The sequence below is a fragment of the Metarhizium acridum genome (genome assembly GCF_019434415.1).
Source record: "Metarhizium acridum strain ARSEF 324 chromosome Unknown scaffold_234, whole genome shotgun sequence".
In the NCBI taxonomy this organism is placed as follows: Eukaryota; Fungi; Ascomycota; class Sordariomycetes; order Hypocreales; family Clavicipitaceae; genus Metarhizium; species Metarhizium acridum.
Genome location: NW_027094021.1, coordinates 377,321 through 400,246, shown reverse-complemented (window position 1 = coordinate 400,246; position 22,926 = coordinate 377,321). Strand labels below are relative to the sequence as shown.

Genomic DNA, 22,926 nt, shown 5'->3' with positions numbered 1-22,926 from the left:
TGTGTGCACCATTGCCAATTGTGGCAGACGTCGCGTCTGGAAAAGGCAAGCTCTCCAACTCAGCTCGCACTGTGGCAGTCGCCTCCCTTTTCGACGTATGGAGCAGTCGGGACTAATATTTTGCTGAGAAAAACGGTGGAAGCTGGAGAATAGAGATCCAATGCCGGAACTGTGCATATGCATGGGAGCTTCTCCATCTTCTCCATGCTGGCGGTCCCACGCCAGCTGCTTTGTACGGAGTGCTTACAACCCGATATCCCAACAGAAGAGCAGGCGACCAGTCCCAGTCGAACGGGGACAGAGATGCACCTGATTCACCTGATTCACCCCTTTGTCCTGTTCCTCATGATGAGTCCGGTGCAACTCTGAGCTACCAGTGCGAAGCGAATAGCAAGGCGGAATGCAATCGAGATTGAATGAACGGCCAGAGCTCCACGATGTGCCACGGCTCGGCCCAGGCGGCACTCCGTATTGGAGCTAAGAACATTTCTGTGCCACTTGCTGGTGTGTTTGTACCTCTGCTCAGAGCAAAGATGATCGAATGGGTGTCATTTACCTCCGAGGGCATGTGAAGACGATGAGATGGCTGGCATGCTTACCATCAGATAAAGTTTCACGGGCAGCTGGACAGTGGAAAATCGAAACGCCTCCCTGAGGAATTGAGATAGTCCGGGGCGGTGTTGAGAGGGTGTTGGGTCCGCACCCAATACCCTTGGGTGATTGGCTCCTTTCCTTCCAGTGGTTGGTTGTCGCTAACGCGGCAGGAACCATTTCCACAAATAGTATGTACAATTGCACAGCTGTGATTCCTAGACTAGGATGCGGATCCCCGGAACCAAAAAAAAAAAAGAGGTCGAAGAGAGTGACTAACAACTTGTACGGAGTACTCCGTAAAACAATCGAACATGGCTATCATTGGGGCTTTATCTGGATTATTCAAAATCCGATCCTCGATTGCACTGCTACAACCCAGGGATGGGAATCGATGAGGGTATCGTCTTTTCACGACGCTTCCTGGCCTGCCGAAATTATAACAACACTCGCAGTCCAATAGTAGTTGGCAAACAGCGCTGCTTATCACTGGTGCTATTTCAGAGCACATGTCTGGTCAGATTTGCGGCATGGCGTTCGCCGCCCAACTCCCCAAACCCGCCAGATAAGATTGACTTTGGGTTGGTCAGCTTTGGCAGTTTGGCCACTCCCCACGGGCCATGGCTGCCGATCAAACCGCCTCTCAACTCCAACTCGGACTTGCAAGAATTCAGGCAAATCTCTCTTTGGAAGTGAGATGCAGGTTTACGGCGGCGGCGGCCAGCCACAGGTGAAGCCACCGAAGGGGCCTGCGATGTCGCACAAGAGGACCAATGGCGACGGGGCCGCTGATAAGCCCCTTGGGGACAGACCAACGAGTTTGGTGAGAATTGCCCAATCCCAAGGCGGGTCAACACTCAACCCATTGTAACTAATAGTCCCCGTTCTCCGTACCCACGACATCACAGCCCGAGCGACCTAGCACACAAGCGAAATCACGGCCAGGCGGCGTCCTGGGTGGCTGACTGGGAGAGGAAGAGTCGAATAGGTAATAAGTACTCCGTACGGAGTAGTACTAGTATTCTGGATAGTTAGCTACTTTGCCCCGAGAAGTTGGAGGAAGCGCTTGAAGACTTGACCCATGCCATCCATGCCATCCATGCCGTCACATGCTGCAGCTGCTGCACCTTTCTGTTCTACTAAAGACCCCTTGTCAGCCGGCCCAAGCGGTACCAAGTCCCACGGAGGCACCCACTTGTTATCGCACGACGATGTTTCCACCGGATACGTGAGTTGGCTATTATCGCAAGCAGTCGTGGCAGAAGGAAATGAGAAGGCTCGAGGACGCATGGCAGGAGGCAAAGATCGAGGGATGGTCTGCGAGCGGTGGCGTCATGGCTGAGGCTTGTAAAATATGTGTTCCCCATGGTGAGCTGAGCTGGACACAGCACAGGAGCAACAAAGTTTAGTAGGCCGTAGTCCGTACTCTGAGGACGCAGCACCGTCGAGACGGCAATCATCATGGAGGGCCAGCGTCGATGGTTCAATCGCCTCCGTGCTCGGTACACCGTCGTGCGTATGGCGACGTCGGCGCACAGTGCCATCAGCAGCTGCACGACCACAAGAAGTCTTGGCGTCGCACTACCGCGTTATCAGCGCCACGGACAAGCTGAGTGGCCGGGAGAGTTGGTATCTGCGTTGACGCATGTAGCCAGCCTCTGCACTGTGCGATCTGGCCAGTGCTACGGTCGTCTGCCGCCGCCATTGAACCTTGGGGCCCGGAAGCCTTGGCCCGGTCCAACCCCGTCCGTCCCATGTCATGGTCGCCGACGAAGGAGAGTTTTGGGAGGCCAAGCCAAATAATAGCGTGTCTTTAAAAAAAAAAGGCCAGCCCAAGCCTCCAGCCCCTGTCGAGTTGCGTGCCAGAGAGCGGTACCTGCACTGTGCTGCAAGTGACTGCACTTGTTCACTCGCGTGTTGCCCTCGTTAACTGCTCACGTTCACTCCATGTGCTCATCATGTCTAATCGAGCTGCGTGTAATAACATTGTGGTCTCTCGCCAGGATGCTGCTCTGTATGGAGGAAGCGAGTGAGTGAAATTGGCACTTGGAGAGATACCTACCTAGGTAGGTACCTGGTCATCTACCTCGTAGGCACTTTGTCGCACATGGCGCAAGTACCGAGTACCGAGTACCGAGTACCTCGACGCCTCAGTCCTCGATCGCTCCTGCCACCCAAGCTGATGCTAAACTTGCTAACCTTGCGCACCAAGACGTAGTAGTGGGGGTGGTCCTCTTTCCCTCCCCTCCTCTCCCCGGCCAGGTCAATCATTTCCTTCTTGACCAGCCCGCATCCACCACTTACCCATCGCAATCCAAGACAAACCTCTGCTGCCAATTTGCTCGACTTGTACGAGACTCTACCCGTACTTGCATCCCACTCATCTTCATCACTTTTCTCTTAATACCTGTAACACCTCGCCGCCGACGCCGCCGCCGTCGCCTCACCACTCTTGTGAGCCTCGCAACTTCGCTGACACGCCTCTGCTTCACACCGCTCTGCTCCAAGCCGCCGTTGCGACCTCGCCCTGCCTTTGCTGTATGCCTTGATCGACTCGACGACGACGCAGCTCACGGTCATGCGGCGATAGTATTCTGGTCGGCGCTCATACCCAGCCTCCTTGGGCCAGCTTGCCCACCAGCATGTCGAATCGAGCGACGACCATCTTGTAAATGGATTGCACGATGGACTCATCACACAGACCACAACAACAATCATCACAACCCCCGCCGGAGCCGACTGCGCTGCAGCCTCTGCATACTCATCTCCCGCAGTCGACATCGTTGCCGCTTCGTACCGCCAGCAGTACGCCCGTATCCTCCCCCGGCCTCTTCAGCCCGTCTGCCTCGCGACCCAACCTCACCAACCTTCCCTACACTTCCGTCTCCGAATGTAATACGCCGGCGCCAATTGGAAGCAGCCCGTTTCTTCACCCGTTGCAGACTCATCGAGTTAGAGAGTAAGTCGACTACCGCCCACCATCGCCTCATGATCATCCCCCACCCCCCCCTTCTCCGCGCCGCCGTCCGTGCCGTCTCCCGAAAACGAAATGTTTCACTACGAGAGGATGCGGGAAACGTCAGCCATTCTCTTGCTCTTGTTGCCTGCTCCCTCTTGCAAATCATTGCGTGAATGCCCGTTTTTCTAACCTGACGCCGCTCTTCACAGAACCCACAAAGCCCTGATCGACTCGGATAACATCACTGGCCGCAAGTCAATCAACCAGTATGAGGTCATTGAGGAGATTGGTCGTGGAATGCACGGCAAGGTTAAGCTTGCCCGGAATCTCGAAACCTCCGATAATGTCGCCATCAAAATTATTCCTCGATTCTCAAAGAAACGACGACTGGGTAGAGTGACGGCCCTGTCGCCACAGGACAAGACCAAAAAGGAGATTGCCATTCTCAAGAAAATCCGTCACCCCAACGTCGTCGCCTTGCTCGAAGTCATCGACGACCCCGAACTCAAGAAGATCTACATGGTACTCGAGCATGTTGAACTCGGTGAGATCGTCTGGCGAAAGAAGGGTTTACCGCATATCTGCCAGTATGAGAGACGCAGGGTCGAACGAGAAATGGGCGGCCCTGCGCCCTCCCCCGAGGAGGAGCAATACAATCAACTTCTCGAACGCCGACAAGCCATCAAGGAATTAAAGCGGGCCAAGATGGCCAGGACTTTCGCCGGTCCCTCTGATTACTGGAGCGTTGAGCATGGTGCAGCCGACGAGGGCAGCAGCGTAGGGCACTGGTCTCGCATTTCGTCCCACGAAGACTTCGCCCTCACTGACGGGCCCTCATCGACCTCGGGATCGCGACGCTCATCCGTGGCCCCCTCGAGGTCAATGTCAATTGCGTCAACCGGGTTGATGCCTTCTGAACTAGCCGAGGACATTTCGTGGGTGGACGACATGGAGACACCCGGCCCTCTTCGCTCAGCTCCGGGTTCTACTACGGCTCTCGACGGCACTATGCACGGAGCGCACACCGAGGATGGTCCTCGAAGGGAATTCCGAGAGCGATCTCCCAGTATGGCCGATTCCATCATTTCTCACATGTCTTCTGTTGACTATAATCCCTACGCACACGATCCCTTTGCCGAAGACTATTCCTTTGTCCCCTGCTTCACGTTTGATCAAGCTCGGTCTACATTCCGTGATACAGTTTTGGGCTTGGAGTACCTCCACTACCAGGGCGTCGTTCATCGAGACATCAAACCAGCCAACCTCCTTTGGACCAAGGATCACCGTGTCAAGATTTCCGACTTTGGTGTTTCCTACTTTGGGCGGCCCATTCGCGACGGTGAACCCGACGATACCGTGTCCGAGTCGGAAGCTAAGGACTTTGACGACGACCTGGAACTGGCCAAGACTGTCGGCACTCCTGCCTTCTTCGCCCCTGAGCTCTGCTATACGGATGTTGACAGTAAACATCAGCCCAAAGTCTCGGAGCAAATCGATGTCTGGTCACTTGGTGTGACGTTGTACTGTCTCATCTTCGCTCGTATTCCGTTCCTGGCCGAGGATGAATTCCAAATGTTCCGAAAGATTGCAACTGAAGACGTACACATCCCCCGTCGCCGCTTAAAGCCTGTTGATCCTTCCACTTCTCCGGCAGAGCACTCTCTTTATAAAAGACAGAATGCACATCCATACCGGGATGACAATGATCTAGAGTATGAGGACGTGGACAATCTACTGTACGACCTCCTTCGCCAGATGCTGACCAAGAATCCGGAGAAGCGAATTCGTCTCCGGGATATCAAGCGACACCCTTGGGTTGTCCATGGCATCAGCAACGTCGTGGGTTGGCTCGATGACACTGATCCAGCACGTCCATCACAGGGCAGGAAGATCCAAGTCGACGAGAAAGAAATGTCTCACGCTGTCGTTCCTCTCACCTTTTTGGAACGAGCCCGATCAGTCGTGAAGAAGGCGGTGGGCAGGGTCATACATCCGCTTGTGGAACGCAGCGACAGCAAGTCACGAAGACGAGCCACCAGCAGCGTAGCAAGCTCTGCTGGCGACAGCATACTTAAACATGGGGGTGCTAGCCTACATCCCGGCTTTGAACGGCGACCAAGCCTTCGTGGCGAGGACTACTTTGGCAGCGTTGCCAAAGACGTGCTTGCAGGATCCAGCCAGCCGACCACCACATCTCCCTCGACTGCTACTGTTCAGACCGATGGTGCGTATGACCCCCTTGCCACGGTTTTGCGGCCAGTCGAAGGTGCCAAGGATCACCGCCACCATCAGCTATGGACCGTTCCCGGAAACAACGATGCCAGCAACGGCGCTTCTGACTTCTCCTCGTCAACCGCGTGCTCTCGACGATTTCAGCGCCATGCTGGCCACCGCAAAATGGCGCCACAGTTTCTGCAGCTTGCCCCAGCTCTTCCTGAAACGCAGTCCACCCCAGTCACGCCCCATGTAGATGTGCATCCACAGCTCCCGCGGGATGGCAGTCGGAGGTCCCGTGCTCTTGAATCCCAAAGCGAAGACAACTCCCGATCTGCGTCGGCTGAGCGGGGCGTCTTCATGAGTACAGATAAGCATACCAACGGGTCTTGTTCTGTTTCGACCGCCACAGCAGCTGGAACCATGCATCGCCATCCCGGTCCCATTAGATCTCTAGACTTGGGAAGAGGCACTAGAGGGGGATACAACACCCCTTCCCCGTTGTCTTCGTCACCGCAAGCAAGCTCTGCTACGTACCAACACGGCCAGCCTCGCTCCGATTCAAACCTCCAAAACCGATTAGGATTTGGCGCCAATGCTCAGCAAACTGCTGCAGCACAAGGCCACGGGGCCAAGGCCTCACCTTCCCTGATTGAGCAGAGCAGCATTATATCTTTGAGCCCTGAAACAATCCAAGCTGTCGAGCCTCTCTGCGAGTCTCAAGTATTGTCTCCCCAGAAAGTCGAGCCCACCAATGTCCCTTATCCGCCATCACCAGGTCCGCAAGGTTGGACGCAGCACCCGACAGCGCCGTCGAGAGATGACACCATGACCACGACCAAGTCATCTAGCCTGGAATCAATGGATGGCATGGGAACGCCTCTCACAAGTCCAAGCGAGACGACTAGCCCTATGCATACGGATCCCCCCAAGACCGCCTCTGGACGATTTCTAGTGTTTCAGTCGGATCCGTCACTCCCCGCTCTGCTAAGTGGTGCCAGTTCCGTCTCTGCCGACATGGAAGCTGAACTCTCGGCTAGGTCTGGCACTGGTGGACAGACGTCTCGATATGAAGGATCCTCCGAAGCGATCACGCCACCTGCACTTGTCAAGGAACCAGCTAGTGGATTTCCCATGACTCCAATGTTTGAGCATAGCCAGAGCTTGGGTGGCGACTCCACGCTACACCTGCAGCTTGATCATGACGGAACACACACTCCTGACGACATGGACTCTCGGACGCCTCGTGTCGACGAGGACGACGATAGTGATGACGGAATTTTCCTCATGGCAAAGTCCAAGAAGAAGGCATCGCCAACCAGTGCGTCACACTCCCCTCGGCCGTTTGAGGCTAAAAGACGCGACACTGGCGCGAGCACGGCTAGCGACGAGACAGCCAAGAAGGTGTCCGTCTATGGCGAAGATTCCATGCGTCTTCGAGACTCATGAAGCTGGCGCTGGTCCTTATATTTGCACCTACGCAAGTCCACATAATGGATGGGTTGGTGCACGATTTCGTTAGACGAAAGATGGTTACCTGGATGCTTCCTTGCTTTGCAAAGAGTCAGGAAGTCTGATATACCCGAATATTAGACGGCGATACCACTCTTAGTTTTGCCCCTTTAATGGAACTGGATGCAAGACGCAACCAGTGATAGATGGGCCTTGCGGCCTTTCAAACTTCTTTCTTGTTACTCAAGTTATTCAAACCAATATTTCTCTCTTTCAGCGTCGTACGCATCAACGGCATGATGTCAAGACGGACATGGAATTGATGCCACTTCCTAGCCGGCATAATGATGAATGAATGGCGCAACAGTACTGACTGACGACCTAACGACATGATGTACCTTGCGTAGAAGAGGCATGGCGCTCGATGAAGCCATGTGTTTAAATATGCAGGCATATTTTGGAGACGAGTGGAACGAGATGGCCCAAATCTGCTACGAGCAACTGGACTCGGATTGCATTAGGCGATACGGCGCGTTTGGCCCTTGAATTTTCTTTCTTGCCTCGTCTGTTTTTGCATTTTTTTTCTCTTTCCGCTGGGACTTTGCAGGCCCCCGGCGTGACACATTAGAATGGATCTAGGGTGGTATTTGTCTCTCAGCAGACGGGGTTAATGGACGTTTGGATCCCGTCAGGAGGTTTGTTTCATTTTTCTCTTGTTCTTTTGACTTTTTTTTTTTGAAACTGTCCGTGGGCGGCCGGGGCAGGGATGCTCCTCGGGGTATTTTGTTCAGCAGGGTTTGAATATTGCATGATACCGGCAGCATTGCATATATAGATACATCTGGGAGGTTAGCTGTCGAATGAGCCAGCCGTCGGCAGGCGCACGAAATCAGTATCTGTTTTGTTTTATTGTTTTTTGAAGAGACTTAGCCTGTGTATTGATGTGGTGTATATAATGAAGAAGTCACAATGTATATGGGACTGCAAAGGACGTGTTACTGTGTTTGTGTGCATAACCGTGCTGACCTTGGTTTCTATAATGTGCTTTTTCTCTCTATAGAGTCCCGCGTGTGTGCTATAGATTGTCACGTACCACTCCGTTATTTGCTTTCACACGCCTACAAGTCAAGGTACATGTTCCCGTCTTTCCATGACAGGCACAATGCACAACCCAGGACAAAAGCAATTCTCGAGGCTCCCACGCAAAAAAGAAAAAGAAAAAACAAACTAGTCTATTAAACCCATACGCATCAAAATGCAAGAAACCAGGCGGCCAAAAGGGCGCACACGGCGATAAACCCCGCCACAACACCAAAGCCCACGCCGCCACCGGACGCACGCCGCTCCTCGGCGAGACTCGCAATCTGGTCCAGGCTCTCGTCCAGCGTCTGGGCCATCTTGGCCCGGCCAAACAACTCCCTGACGCGGCGCTGGCCGGCGGCGCCCATGGCGGCAAGCTGGTCGTCGGGCAGCGCCAGGCAGCGCGCCATGACGTCGGCCCAGGCAGGCGCGTCGCCCGGGTCGCGCAGCCAGCCCGTCTCCCGGTCGGCGACGGTCTCGACGGGCCCGCCCGTGTTGGCGGCCAGCACGGGGACGCGCGCGAGCATGGCCTCGAGGGGCACGATGCCAAAGTGCTCGTTTGTCGGGGTGTACACGAGCAGGCGGGCGGCGCGGAGGAGCGCCGACTTGAGCGCGTTGGGAACGCTGAGGAGGAAGAGCACCTGCGCGTCGTCCGGGAGGGCGGCCGAGCTGAGCCCCGAGGGCGTGACGGTGTGGTGCGCCAGCGAGAGGGACGTCGCGAGCGTCTGGAGCTCGGCGTGGTAGAGGACGTTTTCGGAGACGCGGGCGTCGTAGCCGCCTTTTGCACGGTCCGGTTAGTATTCCGACCCGGGCCGCGGGGAGATGGGAGGGGGGAGGGGGGAGGGGGGAGGGCTTACCGGCGAGCACGAGGCGCGCGCCGCGTCGCTGCTTCTCGGGGATCCGGGCAAACGCCTTGATTGCCAGGCCGATGTCCTTCTTGCGCTCGAAGCGGTTGATGCTCAGGATTAGTTTCTTGCCCGCGGCGAGCTTGGCCTCGTCCGCTGCCGCCTCGGGTGTGGTGTGGGTGTCGACGCAGGGGTAGACGACTTTTGTCGGCACCTTGTTCTGTAGGTTGGGCCAGGTGTTTGCCACGATGCCGCGGGTGAAGTTGGAGTTGACGGCCACGGCGTGGGCAAAGCCCATGCTCCATTCTTCTAGGCGGTCAAAGGGCACGCGGTAGAGGCGCTTTATGATGGATTGGCGGCCCTGGGCGAGCAGCAGGTCGGGGAAGTGGCAGTAGAAGAGGATGGGCACGTCGGGGGCGAGGAGCCGCATCAGAGGGAGGCCGGCGGAGAGCTGGTCGACGATGAAGGCGCGTGGACTGAGGGCCGCGAGCTCGCCCGTCAGGTGGATGGTTAGGAGGAGGTGGATGTGGCGGAGGATGGCGCACAGGATCATCAGGCGCGAGAGGATAGAGGGCGGGACGACGGAGTTGCCGCGGACGCGGACGTCGAGGGTTCCTTGGGGAGGGTTTCATTTAGCAGGGAGTCTTTAAGGGCCAAGGAGGGAGGGGAGAGGGTTACCATCGCGACACTCGTCGAAGCAGTGTGTCGGATCGCAGTGGTTGGTGAAGACGACGACTTTATGGCCGCGGTTTTGCAGGCCCACTGCTGCGTCGACGACGAGGCGTTCTGCGCCGCCAATGCCGAGGTCGGGATGAAAGAAGACGATTGTTTTTGCAACAGCATCGGTGCCTAGGGGAGGCGGGTTGGGCGTGCTTGCGTCCATGACGGCGGTGATGGGAGCGTCATGGACGTTGGAGAGGGTGTTGAATGTGACGCTTCATGCCAACGGGTTAAATTAGAAGACAGCTTTGAGCTGGTGGGGTGAAGCGGATCGAGTGACAGGCACACAGGGTGCAGGGGTAGCTCTGCTTCGGGAAAGTGGGGCAGGATTTGGACGTGAAGATGAAAAGGGCCTGATGCCGTGGTAATTAGCATGAATTTATCTTGGCATCAGCCAAAGCCGTGTGACATTGTGTGGCCCGGGGCGATTATTCTGAGTTACACGACACAGCAGCTCGGCCCCCTGTCGGGTAGACCCAAGACAAAACACTACGGCACACGAATCAATCACCAAGTCGACATCAGTCAGGCAAACTCCAATAGAACCGCCTCTTCCCAATGCACGGGAAAATCACCATTGAAAAGGAAAAAAAAAAAAAAAAAAAAAAAAAAAAAAAAAAAAGCCGGCAGTCCTGAGCGGTTGGCGGCCCAACACTCCCGGCCGGAGTCACATGTGGACGGATCCACCCCCGTCTCCGTCACCCCGTGCCTACCCCGGAGCGGGTCCGTCGCAATCACAAGCCGAGGCTCGCAGCTCAACCCCAAAAATCCCCAATCCTATATCTCAACTCCAGTCGCACTCTCCCTGTTTCGCCAATCTCCCCCCCCATCATCCTCCTCAGCATCATCCCGCCGCCAACATGTCCCTCTTCACCGTGCCCGTCCCCCCCTGCGGCGCCCACCCAGGCGGCTCCATCACCGCCACCCAGCCGCAACCCCAAGTCTACCTGCTCACCTTCGTCTCGCCCCCCGACAACCGCCTCACGACCGCCCTCTGCCGCGCCCTCCTCCAGGCCCTCGACATCCTCGAGTTCGGCGGCTACACCCCCGGCGTGGTCGTCACCACCAGCGGCATCCCCAAGTTCTACTCCAACGGCCTGGACCTCGAGCACGCCATAAACACCGACGGCTTCTGGCAGCTCTTCTTCGACCTGTGGACGCGCCTCCTGACGCAAGTCGTCCTCTCTTTGCATCTCATTCCCACGACGCAAAACGCCGACTAACCGAAACAGGTACCCGATGCCCACGGTCGCCCTGCTCAACGGACACACCTTTGCCGGCGGGCTGATGCTCGCGCAGGCGCACGACTACCGCCTGGCCCCGGACCCCAAGGGCTTCCTGTGCCTCAACGAGGTGCTCTTCGGGGCGCCTCTCAAGCCGCCCATGGCCGCCATCTTCCGGCACCGCCTGGCGCCGCAGGCGTACCGCACCGTGGCCCTCGAGGGCCGCCGCTTCACGGGCCAGCAGGCCGTCGAGTACGGGCTCGCCGACGCCACGGCCGCCTCGCTCGACGACGCCCTGCGCTTCATCGACGAGAGGCAGCTGACGGAAAAGGCCAAGGCCGGCGTCTACGGCGTCATCAAGACGGAGCTGCACAAGGACCTGCTCCGGGAGCTGCGCAAGGAGGGCGTGGACAGGGAGGAGGCCCGCTTCAACGAGGACCAGAGGCGGGAGGGCGAGAGGAAGGAGTTTGGGAAGGTGTGGTTTGAGCAGTGGAGCAAGGAGAACAAATCTAAGCTGTGAAAAAAAAAGAAGAGTAAAGTAAAGTAAAGTAAAAGGAGCAAAGAAAGAGCAGAAACTTGACCATCATGGCACACTACTACATGTCATGTATGGCGTGTACTTAAATAGGATGGGATAGAAGCGGCTTGGGTGTTAGTTACCTGCCATGTACATTAGATTCATGGTCCGACTTGACCGCTGAAAAACCACGCTTCACGACAAATCCCCGCTTCTTACGAGCCACATACAAAATTTTTACATGACACTAGACAACAAGGAGACAAAGGGATGTATATATGGGTATCATCTAGCCAGCTCTATCCAACCACCTCTTTTATCCTATACGTTTAGGCTTCCATCGGGCCGTGGCTCCTCGACACTCAATCCTTCGTCTTCTGCTGCCTTCTGGGCGGTCTTCTTCTGAGTATTGCTCTCCCGTTCGGCCAGCATATCCTTCTCCGCCTGTATCGCCTTGTTCCGTCGCTGCTCAATATCCTCGCGCCGCACAACTCGTCGCAGTGCTTCGCCAGCCTGAATCAAGCCGTCGATGCTAATTGCGTGTTCCGTCATGTGGTGGTTGATGTACGTGTAGACTCCTGCCGGCGTGTCGCATTGCAAAAGATTCTGCTCATTCAGCTTCAGCAAGGCCAGCGCAATCTGGAAGAGAAACGTGCTCCCGTCATTAGTACACAGCACCACATCCCACACCCGGAAAAGCGCCTCGGCGCAAAGACAGTCCGTAAACACTGACAGGAACCACTGGAATGTCAACGCCTCGAGCTCGATCGAAAGCGAGTCGAGATGTGCTGACAGTTTGGGAAGCACCGTCGAGACAAATTGCCGCAACACTTGCTGGTCGGCCCGCGACGCCATGAGCGATTGGTCGTAGTAACCATGCGGTAGGATGCTTTCAATAATCGATGCCAGGATCCAAAACGCATCTTCTGCCGAAGGCATGATGAGGAGAAGATTCGCCGCAATCAGGTTCATGCCCTGGCAGTATCCAACATCCTTGTTCCGGCGCGAGTACGCAAGGAGCAGCTCGTTCAGCTTCTGTACTCCTGGGCCCTTTCGAAAGAATATGTTGTCTGTCAGCGTTCGGTGAATATCCATTTGAATCTGGCTGACCACTGCCGCATCATCATCCGCGCCGTTTTGTGCGACAAGGTCTTCGTAGTATCCGGGAACACGCAGCCCATTGGCGCCAGAACATTCAGACCAGACCTTGGCGCGAAAGGCAACAGGTATGCCGCCAAGCACCAGTGATTTGAATTCGTTCCACTTGGCCCGGCCCACCTTGCCCTTATTGCCCTAGACCCGAGATGCCAATTATCTCACCGTCTGCCACCCGAGTCTCGGGTAGAATCACCGCGGGCGTCTCGTAACGAGCCTCGGCGACCGCTGCAGCGGCAGCCACGGCAGCCTGGCCTTCACGTCGGCGCTCGGCCCTCACCTTGCGAAGAAAATCGTTCCATTTCACCGTCTTGTCGCGCTGCAATGCGTCGTGGACATCGCTAAGCTGTTCCAGTAGTAGCTTAACCGGCTCCGTGTCTTCCTTGACGACCGCACTAGCGTTCGCGTCCCTCTCTGCGGGCTGCGTAGTTTCATTGTCAACTGCAGGTTGTCGTGCTTGGCTGAGGAGGAACCAAGCCAGCGGTTGTGGGCACAATACTTGGCCCCTTGAACGGTTCTGGCTCGTGGATTTCGGGTGTCAAGACACCAGTGCCCTCCAGTACCTCTAGTGCAGACGCACTAACACTTGGTGTATGGCTCAACAGCTCAGTAGGAAAAGTAGCAATCTTGAGATAATCCTGCCATCGCTTCGGCTTGCTGTCGTCTTCGACTCGTTCCTCGTGGCTGTTCGGGCTGCCAGGTCTGCCACCACTTGAGACGCTCCATTTAGGGCTTGGAAGGCCTTCAACAAGATTTGGAGATATGCCGGTGCGGCCATTGGTGAGCATCTCAGTCCGGCCGCCTTTGATCTGATCCGCCATATGTGCCGCTTCCCGCTGTCTCCTCTTCCGGCGCTGATCGTAGATGAACCCAAATCTATCCGTTAGAAACTCGCCTTGAGCATTGTTCTGATAGATATGGGATAGAGTGGGAGGTTGCGATTCAGGTGGCAAAATAGCATCCATCTCAACAGGGCCGCAACTTTCCTGGCGTGCATTCATGGCATCCGGCGGGCTGCTCGCCATATTCCTCCACATGTCTTGTGCTTGTGATTTTGTGCTAGTCAGTGCTTGTGGTGTTTGAGAAGTCCGTCGCATGGCCATCAAGGCCTTGGGGTTTCCAGCCATGGACGCAACCCGCGCAGACTGGGCTGTCCGAACACTGGCAGTTGATCCTGCTCTGGAGGCGTCGCGAACAGATGCACTCACAGCTCTGCCTCTGACTTCAGCATCTCGAGGAGTCGCGGTGCCTCCAGCGACGAGCCGCAAGGCGAGGCTTGCCAGAGAGACCGACGACTTCCGCTCAGAGACTGCGGCGGAATGGACGCTAGAAGCGCGGCTTGAACTGGTCGGGTTTGTGGTTGTGTTGGGTTCCGGCGGAGGTGTGAATAGATCGTCCTGGATTGTCGGCCGCCTGTCCATGCTTGACTGTGAGCGAACTATAGTAGCCGGGTTGACGTCCTCGCCACTGACACTGCTCGCACAGGTTCCTCGTTTTGCGGTTCCGCTTCCCCATAGGTATTCCTTCCATCCTCGAATGGTTCCCTTGCTATTGCCGCCTGCGCGAACTGTCGCGTCTGTTCGCTCCGTTTTTCCGTATGCATGCGCTGTCATGGTATCTTGCATCGCATCGCTCATGAGATCCATCAGCCCATTCTCCCCATCGCTATGTCTGCGTTCGTTCGATCGCATCTCAGCCTCGACCGTCTTTAAGCGGTTCTCCAAGGTCCATGTTAGACAGACCACACTCCCTAACGATTTTCCTTAGCGCTCGCTCCCTCTCATCGGCTCGTCGACGAAGCGCAGCAATTTGAGCATCCCTCTGCGCCAAGTCCTCGGCAATTGAACGAACGAGCGGGACCGCTCCATGTCGGGAAATCAGTCGCTCGATGTGACTGTCATCAGCCCGGTGTAACGCGCCCGGGATCGATTGTCGCAGTGGTGCATCCTCAAACAAGGCATCTCGAGACGCGTCCTTGCCTGTCAGACTGTCGACTATGGAGAGACCTCTATTGCTGAGGTTCCTCATACGGTTATTCTCTGTATCCTGGGTGGCCGTTTTGAGGCGCTCCTCTTCGTTGTGGAAAAGGCTCGCATCAGTAGGGTCGGGGCTGAAGCTAGGAAAGCTCGTCAAAGACTTGTCGCTCGCAGCGATGCTGCTTGCTGAGCCATTCGGCTGACTGAGGAGCCGGCGACTGCGACCGGCACGTAGCGTAGTGCTCCGGTTACTTCTAGTGCTTCGGATGGAACGCGTAGATGCTGCGCTGTGCTGCGAGAATGAGCGCTCGAGAGGACATGACGACGTGGGGTCTGTCGTCGTGTCCATCGCTCAGGGGGAGATTTGTGATGCGGTAGTGATATCGACGATGCACCTGCTGCGGCACAGTGTGGTGGTGGTTCAAAGGATATGTAGCTATGCCCCTCCCCGACAGAGGTGCCTGTCGAGAGGGCAGAGGACTGTCCTCGGTATTAGTTTGTTCGTTTTAGCTGTCGTGTTTCTTCTGCGAGCTTTATTGTTGAGAACGGCGTTGTGTGCCAGGTGTGATGGTCGAGGCGAGAACGACTGGCTGAGAGGCAGCGAGCCTGTCCATGTGACAGCCTTTAGTAGCGGATGTGGACATTCAACAACAACAACAACATCAGCAGCAGCAGCAGCAGCAGCAGGATGACGGTCGTAGTAGCAAATGTTTGCAAGGGGATGGAAGAGTTGGGGCGTGGGATTTGAGGGATGGTCGCGGGCAATAAAGCGCATGAATAGAGTCCGTCAGAGGCAAGTCGAAGCGGAAGCGGAAGCGGAAGTGGACTCGTCAGTCATGCTCGTGTTTCTGCATGGCGACTGCCGTTTGAGTTGACGGCGGCGCCACTCCTTCCCTTGATAGTGGCGTCTACATGTGGGGGACCAGGGCGCTCGTAAGGCAGCAAACAACATGCGGTACCTGCTAGCGCGACAAGACAAGCGCGGGAAGGAGCGATCAAATAGTCTGTATTCTTTACTGCTGGGGAAGGAGCACCCCGTGTGCTGGCCGGCACTTGAGCACTCTGCTCTGGCATCGTCTTCACCTATTCACCACCACGACTCAGTCATTTATTGCTACCGGGGGCAATTCCCGGAATACGGTATCCACGCCACGCGCACGACTGCTGCCAACCCGTCCACAGCGCCCGTGACGTGATTGTGACAGCCAGCGCGGGCGCGTGGCATGGCCGACGCAAACCCGCCTAGCCCCCATCACACACCATCTTTCCACGCGCACCAACCACCACCAAAATAGTCTGCTCGTCATTCGCGACCAACAAAAAGTTTCACAATTCGCAACTTTTTTTCTTTTTTTCATGCTTTGGCAAGCCGCCCGTACCCACCGCAGTCGCGGCCCCTGTGCGCCCTGTCCGTTCCAACAAGGCCAGCCACGACATGAGACAAGCCGTCAACAGGGGCCGACTGAACACCGTGTTGACTACCTGCTGCCCTTGGAATCCTCGCCGTCTCTTTTTCTCCCTAGGCAAATTCGTCAGGCGCCGGTATGTGGTGTAATTACACTGGCACCGAGAAAAGAAAAACGAAATACCCCAGGAGTTGGCGAAAATGCTTTCCCCCCTTAGCCTTCCCCCTCCCATTGTCATGGCTTCACAGATCCAACAAGGGGAAAAGAGGCACGGAACAGGGTCGCTGATGCACGGATATTCTTGACTAGTATATGCATGCAGGCTCGCCGCCTCCCTTCTCCACAATGAGACACGCAAACAAGCATCTTCAGCCCTGTCTTTGCCTGACCATTCTGCCGGGCCCCAATCAACCTCCGCTCACCCCAGCCTCCGTAATCCATGTCATCATCCATCATGCAGTTTGACGCCAATCAGACCTCTCATGATAGGACGGCACGGAGTCCTGACTCATCGTCTGATTCGACGCGGGCAAGCAGGATAGCTCATAACTCATCATTGTATACCATCTACTCATACACCTTCCCAAGCATGTGCAAAGACTATGTATAAACACAATACCCAAATTACCCTGATCCAACCGTCCATGTTGCGCCCAGTAAAAAATGCATTTGCAGAAGCAAACCAAACGCCATGTTCCTTCTTGTCTTCCACATTATCCTTTACTTTGCCATGTCCTGTTTAGTCTGTTTTCTCTGCTTCGCTACTGGTTTTCGTGAATGGTATTGTGCCACGCTGTTTCAGCTTCCTCCTCAAGCTGTGCTCTAGCTTGTTCATCTGCCATAGTCTCCTCGTCGATTGCACCTGGACCGTTTAGATTCGAATCGACAGGTTCCGATTCCTTCTCTTGCACCTGCGACCGCTCCGGGTCGGGAACGAGCCCGTCATTGATCAGTGTTTGCAGCACCTGATCTCGTGCTAGGACTTCTCGTCGACGGACGGCAAGACCATCCAGCATTCGTAACCGCCCGCAGCTCGCTACGAGAACGACTTGGTGCAGCCGTCTCCGTAGTCTTGTAGCCTCGTCTAGCCTACTTGCAAACAGGTCATCCCTAGCAATGTCGGCATCAGGCAGAACAAAGGGATCCGCCACGCCTGAGCCGTCAGTCGGTACCAGAACTTGCAGCGGAGCGTAGAATCCGAGCGTTACTGGGTTGTCGCGAACATCAAGCCGTGTCAAATGGGGGAACTCTGTCAACAATTGTGTTACCCGCGTCGAGTCGGCCAGTCGGTTTCCCGCCGCGAGAAGCTTCTTGAGTCGAGGGATGAACTGCAGAGGCGACAAGTCACTTAGCGCATTGAAGTTGATGTTCAGCGTTCGCAAGTTTGGCATCAACTGGCCCATTTTGTCTGGAAGGCGCTGCAGCCCGCAGTTGGATAGCTCGAGAAGCTGCATGTTGAGAAAGTCGACCCGTGGCTCAAATTCTTGCATATAGTTGCCTGACAAAAATAGCTTGCGGACTTCATATGCACTGGACAAGAAACCGAGATCCAGTGGGCATTTTCCTCGTTGCTCACGAAGGGATAGACTGTCTAGCCGACGAGTTCGATCAAATCCACATACCTGGCTGATGTGGTTTCTGTCCGCGTGTATTGAATGGAGGTTGGGGAATGCAGCAATGTCTAAAGCAAGCAACTCATTGTCACTGACATCGAGGTGTCGCAGTGACTTCATGCATTCCGCCATGGGAAGAGCCGTTAGTTTGTTCTTGGATAGCTTTAGACGGGCCAGCGCCGGAACCATGTCCAAGTTTTGCACAGAACTGATTCGATTGCCGCCCAAATCCAAGTCCTCAAGCCGTGCAAATCGCGACACCGCAAAATCGACTTCCTCAATCATGTTGTTCCTGGCCCGCAGATGCAACAATCCATCGTGAGCGTCTAAGCCATCCAGACTTGTAAGCTGGTTATTATCAGCCTTGATGCTTCGTAGGTGCACCAGGTTCTTCAAAGCCGACAGACTCGTCACCTCATTGCCAGAAATGTCCACATATTGCAGGTTCATCAGATGATCCCACGATGTCAACTCCGTCAATAAGTTTTGAGACACCTTAAGTTCTCGAATGGTTGAAGGCACGCCCTCCAAATGGTTCAGCTTATTTCCCGATACATCAAGCGTAACCAGCTTGCCGCAAAACTCATCCAACATGTGAAGGCTGGCAAGACGCTTGTCATGAAGGTCAAGCTCCGTAAGATCTTCCCAAAAGGATTCATGCGGCTCTGCTTCACTGAGTCGGTCCACCAGTTCTCTTATCGTCATGGACAAAACTTTATTAGAGCCGTCCCCTGTAGCCATGTGTCGAGGACCCATGACGTAGCTGACTTCAAATCCAAAAGATTGGTCGGCATTGTTGAGAGTGAACTCCGAGAGGGGGCTTAGCGATAGCTTGCCAACATTTCGTCCGATAAATTCACTGTCTTCGGCGGTTAGAGCAAGCGCCCTGTTCCCTGGCGTCTGACTGAAGACAAAGCTCAGGCTGGCACGCCGTCCGTCCGGTGTCTTGTGGTTCATCATGCTTTGCTCCCCAATGATGCTAAGTTGGCGGTCTTCATTTGCAAGCTCAACAGTGCTCTCTTCGTCTTGCTCGTCGATACGAGATACAGGACGAGGGACAAAAGCTGGGCCACGGAGAGATGCTTGTCTCAATGGAGCGTGGCTGGGGTTTGCGCGAATATGCTGAGAGCCATTCCTCGGTTTAGCTTCCACCTGTGACGAGGATCTGTGCGGTGACCTATGAGTCGATGCTTCAGCGTTGTTAGCCTCGTCATGGCCGCGCGATTCCTCCAGGTCTTCAGGAGATATGTCGCGAATCACAGATGCAATGGGTGAAGAGAACGAGATGGTAAGGTTCCGGCGTTTCGTCCAAGATTGAGCAGTGCCCTCTCTGTGGTGGCCAGCTTGGAGTTTGGTCGTAGAATCTCCTTTGCGACGGTTGGAAAGACCCTTAACTTTGTCAACTTCTTCATTCGTGAAAGCCACGGTCCGAGGACTCATATGCTGGCCGGATGACAGAGTTGCATAACCTCTACTCGCCGCTCGTCGAGGGGGACTCCTTGGTGAGCTTCGCTCCTCAGGGTTGTCTATCCCTGGCTGCTTGCCAGCAGTAGCAAGTCTAAGATTCTGCATCTCCTTTGTCATGTCAACTGAAAGATCGGGAATACTGGCGAACGGATCCTCTTCACTGTCCTCCGAGGGTAGAATCTGGCGTTCCGGCAACGACGCTGACTCCTTTCTCTTGATCCACACGTTCTTGTCTTTATCCAAACACATGCTGCCAACTCTGTCGGGAATTAAATGGGATACGCTCTCTGGCATTATTGTGCGTCTAGATTCGGATCCCCTCGAAGACGCCGATGGGTAATTTTGGCTTGTGGATCTGTTCGATGAATGTGAGGGATAATCTTGTGACGAGCTCCCCTGCTCTGCATTGGCGAGAGGATTGCTGGTGATTCGCACATTCGGCAGATCACTAATTACTTCACCCCGCACGGGGATCGGCATGACATTGGATCGCAATTGATTTCGTCCATCAATTTGTCGCTCAGGATCCTGTGATGCCGGCATGGCGTGCTTCGCGAGACCCAAAGATCTCACCGAAGATGAAATGGCATCGCCCATATCACTAAATTCCTGGTATTGTTTCAGCCGGTTCGCCAACTCTGGGTCGTCTTGACGGGGAGGCACCCAAGATCTGGGATTTCCTTCTCTGCTAGGAGGTCGGGAGAAGGGCTCGCTTGTAGAATCTTGGTAGGAATCCGCACCTGATGATAGTCGTCGATCTTCTGCCTCAATATACTCCTCAGACTCTTCAAGGCTCGCCAGCTCTGGCTGCACTTGGTTTCGAATCATAGCCATTATCTGAGCCGCTTGGTCCACAAAGTCCTGTGTGCGTATAGATGGCTTGCGGTCCGTCTCGGTCGGAGCATCACTTGGTGGAGTTGGGAGCTCGTTTACAGGGTCCCGAAGAGGTGACTTCTGGGCTTGGCCATATGACGCTGATGAACCTCTGCTAGATGTTGGACTTCGTGGCTGCAGCATAGGCCTCGAAGCTAGAATGTTGGGGTCTGCTACTTCATAGTTACCTGGCAGAGCATCCTTGCGTTTTTTACTCGACGACAGCGAATGCATCTGCAGATGGGCAGTATCACCTACTTCTTCTTTAGGTTCTCGGCCAAACGCAATATCTGAACGATGTAGCGTTCGCCTTCGTTTCGGTGTCGGGTTTTTCGATGGAGAAGTTCGCGGCCGCTTGCTCTCTGACCCGAGGTCCCGTCTGGCTGATCCAGACGTGACTGGTGCTCCATTTGGCGATGTGGGAGTCTCGCCATCTCTTACACGAGATGGCGTTTCGTTCTTGCTGCGTTTCCGCTCGATGACTAGACCAGAGTAGCCATCGGGCGAGGAATCTTGCGCTCGAATTCCTCGGAGCGGATATGATGGCAGGGAGGGCTCGTTTGGCGTAACGTTTTCTTTGCCAACTACGTCAGAATCCTCGTAGATTTCGTCGGATATGTCACCTTGAAATTCAAATCCGTCCAAGTCGCCTCCACCAAATTTACTGATATTTCTTCTCTGGGGGATGGGCGCAGATGGCGCACTTTCATCCCCAGGGTGATGGTCAGTAATATCGGACGTTGCGGACCTTTGGGATGGGCTGCCCGATGTCTCTTCAAATTGACTAATACGCCTGAGCAAGGTTTGGTTGGTAAATGTGTCGTACGGGCCAAATAATTTCAGGGGGCTGGTTGCTGGTGGCCGAGTCTCTTGGGGCACAACAAGCTGCTTCTTGTCAGGGCTGGGGAAGGGTGCTCGAGGCATAGAAGGACTTTGCGTGACCTGAAACGTAGGGTATGGGTTCGTTCCCAGAGTCCGCACCGATGGGAACTCTTTAGGAGTACTAGCTTGTAAAGACTCTTCCGGGAGCATTTGTGATGTGTCGGCAGCGAGTTCTGAACTTAAACCCCTGTTATAAAACGAGCCGTCGCCGGACCTCCCTCCGCGTTGCACATTGATGAAGCCTCCGTTCTGGATATAATCATCGGTTGTTTCTAATTTGGCTGTAGACCTGGGACTCGCATCAACACCAGCCTGATGGTCTGCCTGAGAATCAAGCAGCAATTGATTCACTCGTAGTCGCTCGAGCTTTTGCCAGAGCTGATCGACAGGAACCTCAATCGGGGCAAAATTCACATTCCCGTTTGTGCTGCTGTGTTTGCCGATCAAGATCGGGCTGAAATCTTCATTTCGAGTATCGCTCTGACCACTGGGCTTTCTTGATGCGGCTTCTTTTTCAGGAGGGGCAGTCAGACAGCTCTCGTCGTGGGATATCTCGTGTTCAGTTTGACGCTCCGGCGTGTGGTCGCCTCGAGGCTGGCTCGATTGACGAGAGTCAGGAATTGGCGAACTTTCGTTCAATTTATACTTGATTTCTTTTTGCAGGCGCCTGGGGCTTGGGCTCGGCGTAACGTCCTCGGGGTATTCTTCGTCCTCGTCAAAATCTGGAAATTCGTCAAGGTCCTCGTCAGTGACAGGTTGGGGGCATGTTGGTGGGCTTGACGGCATCGTCATATCGACATGTTGAGATGTGTCACCACCGATTCTCGACCCCTCTTCGCCTTCTTGTGGAGGCTTGAACATATCTTGAAGACCAACTGCAGCTGAGCAAAAGAGGTCTCGTTGTTCGCCATATGCAACGTCACCGTATACCAGGCGCCTCTTCCATTCCGGAGTCTCGCTGTTTTTATCCGGGGATTCTTTACTTGACAGTCTGTTGTGAACAACAGATCCATTTGTCTCATTTGATATGGGTCGCGATACGTCTGCGCTGACTTCTTGCGACAGTTTCGAAGGCTCCCTCTTGATAGAGATGTTGATGTCGTTGGCGCTGCGTTCGCCCAGAGCGTGGGGACTGTTGCCGTCTATTGAAGGCAACGAAGACCTGTTGCCGGCTCTGCGCGGTATGCGACTAGCGAACTGTTTTACTTGTGGCGTCTCGATTTCGTCTGGCGGTGGCAGCGGTGGGAGCTGTCCATCGGATGCATCTGATCCAGGCTGAGAGACCCAGTCCTCCGACAGAGAGTCCAGCCAAGCATGCGCCATGACAAAGCAAGTGATCTGAGGATGGAAAACGGATTGGAGTCAATTCACTGGAGCGCCATGTGGTTGAAAGTCCGTGAATGCTTGCTTGTGGTGGGGTTGTGGATGAAATGGGCTGTTTTGTTGCGAATGCGCCGGTTTAAATGCAGGCGACGAAAACCTAATATAAGCTGAATATACAAGAGGCTTTAGCTTGCTAGAAGGCCAGGTACACTTGTACTAGAGAGCGACCGAGGCAAAGGTATGAATATGCGGCGTCAAATGGCAAAACAAGTTGTTCAAAGGCGAGGCCTTGTGTGGCGCGTTTGCTTGTGGCAGACAAGTCAAGTAAACAGTCAAAGCCCTCTGATTGGCTGGAGATCGTTGCTGTGCCAACTGAGCCCAGAATAGCTGCATCACGTGGGCCAAGATACTCATGTTCGCAGCAAATGTTGCCTTGCAGCTGAAATTTACGAAAAACAGTCTTGTTAAAAATCTTCGGGCCCATCAAGAGCAATATTGTCTTTTCAGGATTCATTTTGTCATCTATTCAATGCAAAGTGGCTTCGCCAGTGATTAAAAATGAACAATGACACCCCCGGTCAACGCTCAATTAACGCGATGTCACGTGCATCCGTGAGACGCGTGACGCGT

General features: G+C 54.8%; 6 protein-coding genes across 6 annotated transcripts; 3 read left to right on the top strand and 3 right to left on the bottom strand.

Annotated features, from left to right (window-relative positions):
• Nucleotides 1-328: 328 nt before the first annotated feature.
• J3458_011702 (uncharacterized protein) lies at nt 329-1,287 on the top strand (the record flags this gene model as incomplete). Its single annotated transcript, XM_066119946.1, has 1 exon — nt 329-1,287. Exon 1 carries the CDS (start codon nt 976-978, stop codon nt 1,285-1,287), a length of 312 nt encoding a protein of 103 aa, XP_065975064.1. The 5' UTR covers nt 329-975.
• A 1,588-nt stretch (nt 1,288-2,875) lies between these two features.
• J3458_011701 (uncharacterized protein) lies at nt 2,876-8,771 on the top strand. Its single transcript, XM_007813941.2, has 2 exons — nt 2,876-3,550; nt 3,760-8,771. The coding sequence occupies exons 1-2, from the start codon at nt 3,264-3,266 to the stop codon at nt 7,211-7,213; spliced, it is 3,741 nt and encodes a 1,246-aa protein (XP_007812132.2). The 5' UTR covers nt 2,876-3,263; the 3' UTR covers nt 7,214-8,771.
• ALG2_1 (Alpha-1,3-mannosyltransferase-like protein) lies at nt 8,208-10,153 on the bottom strand. Its single transcript, XM_066119945.1, has 3 exons — nt 9,820-10,153; nt 9,154-9,756; nt 8,208-9,074 (listed from the first exon to the last, which is right to left on the bottom strand). Exons 1-3 carry the CDS (start codon nt 10,022-10,024, stop codon nt 8,467-8,469), a joined length of 1,416 nt encoding a protein of 471 aa, XP_065975063.1. The 5' UTR covers nt 10,025-10,153; the 3' UTR covers nt 8,208-8,466.
• A 379-nt stretch (nt 10,154-10,532) lies between these two features.
• On the top strand, nt 10,533-11,604 carry J3458_011699 (uncharacterized protein; the record flags this gene model as incomplete). The annotated part of the gene is made up of 2 exons (XM_066119944.1): nt 10,533-11,032; nt 11,094-11,604. The coding sequence occupies 2 exons, from the start codon at nt 10,533-10,535 to the stop codon at nt 11,602-11,604; spliced, it is 1,011 nt and encodes a 336-aa protein (XP_065975062.1).
• Nucleotides 11,605-11,922: 318 nt separating this feature from the next.
• Nucleotides 11,923-15,081, bottom strand: J3458_011698 (uncharacterized protein; the record flags this gene model as incomplete). Its single annotated transcript, XM_066119943.1, has 4 exons — nt 11,923-12,894; nt 12,953-13,177; nt 13,251-14,427; nt 14,504-15,081. 4 exons carry the CDS (start codon nt 15,079-15,081, stop codon nt 11,923-11,925), a joined length of 2,952 nt encoding a protein of 983 aa, XP_065975061.1.
• A 657-nt stretch (nt 15,082-15,738) lies between these two features.
• On the bottom strand, nt 15,739-22,556 carry NUD1 (Leucine-rich repeat protein). The gene has a single exon (XM_007813945.2). The coding sequence runs from the start codon at nt 22,294-22,296 to the stop codon at nt 16,900-16,902; it is 5,397 nt and encodes a 1,798-aa protein (XP_007812136.2). The 5' UTR covers nt 22,297-22,556; the 3' UTR covers nt 15,739-16,899.
• Between the last annotated feature and the right edge of the window lie 370 nt (nt 22,557-22,926).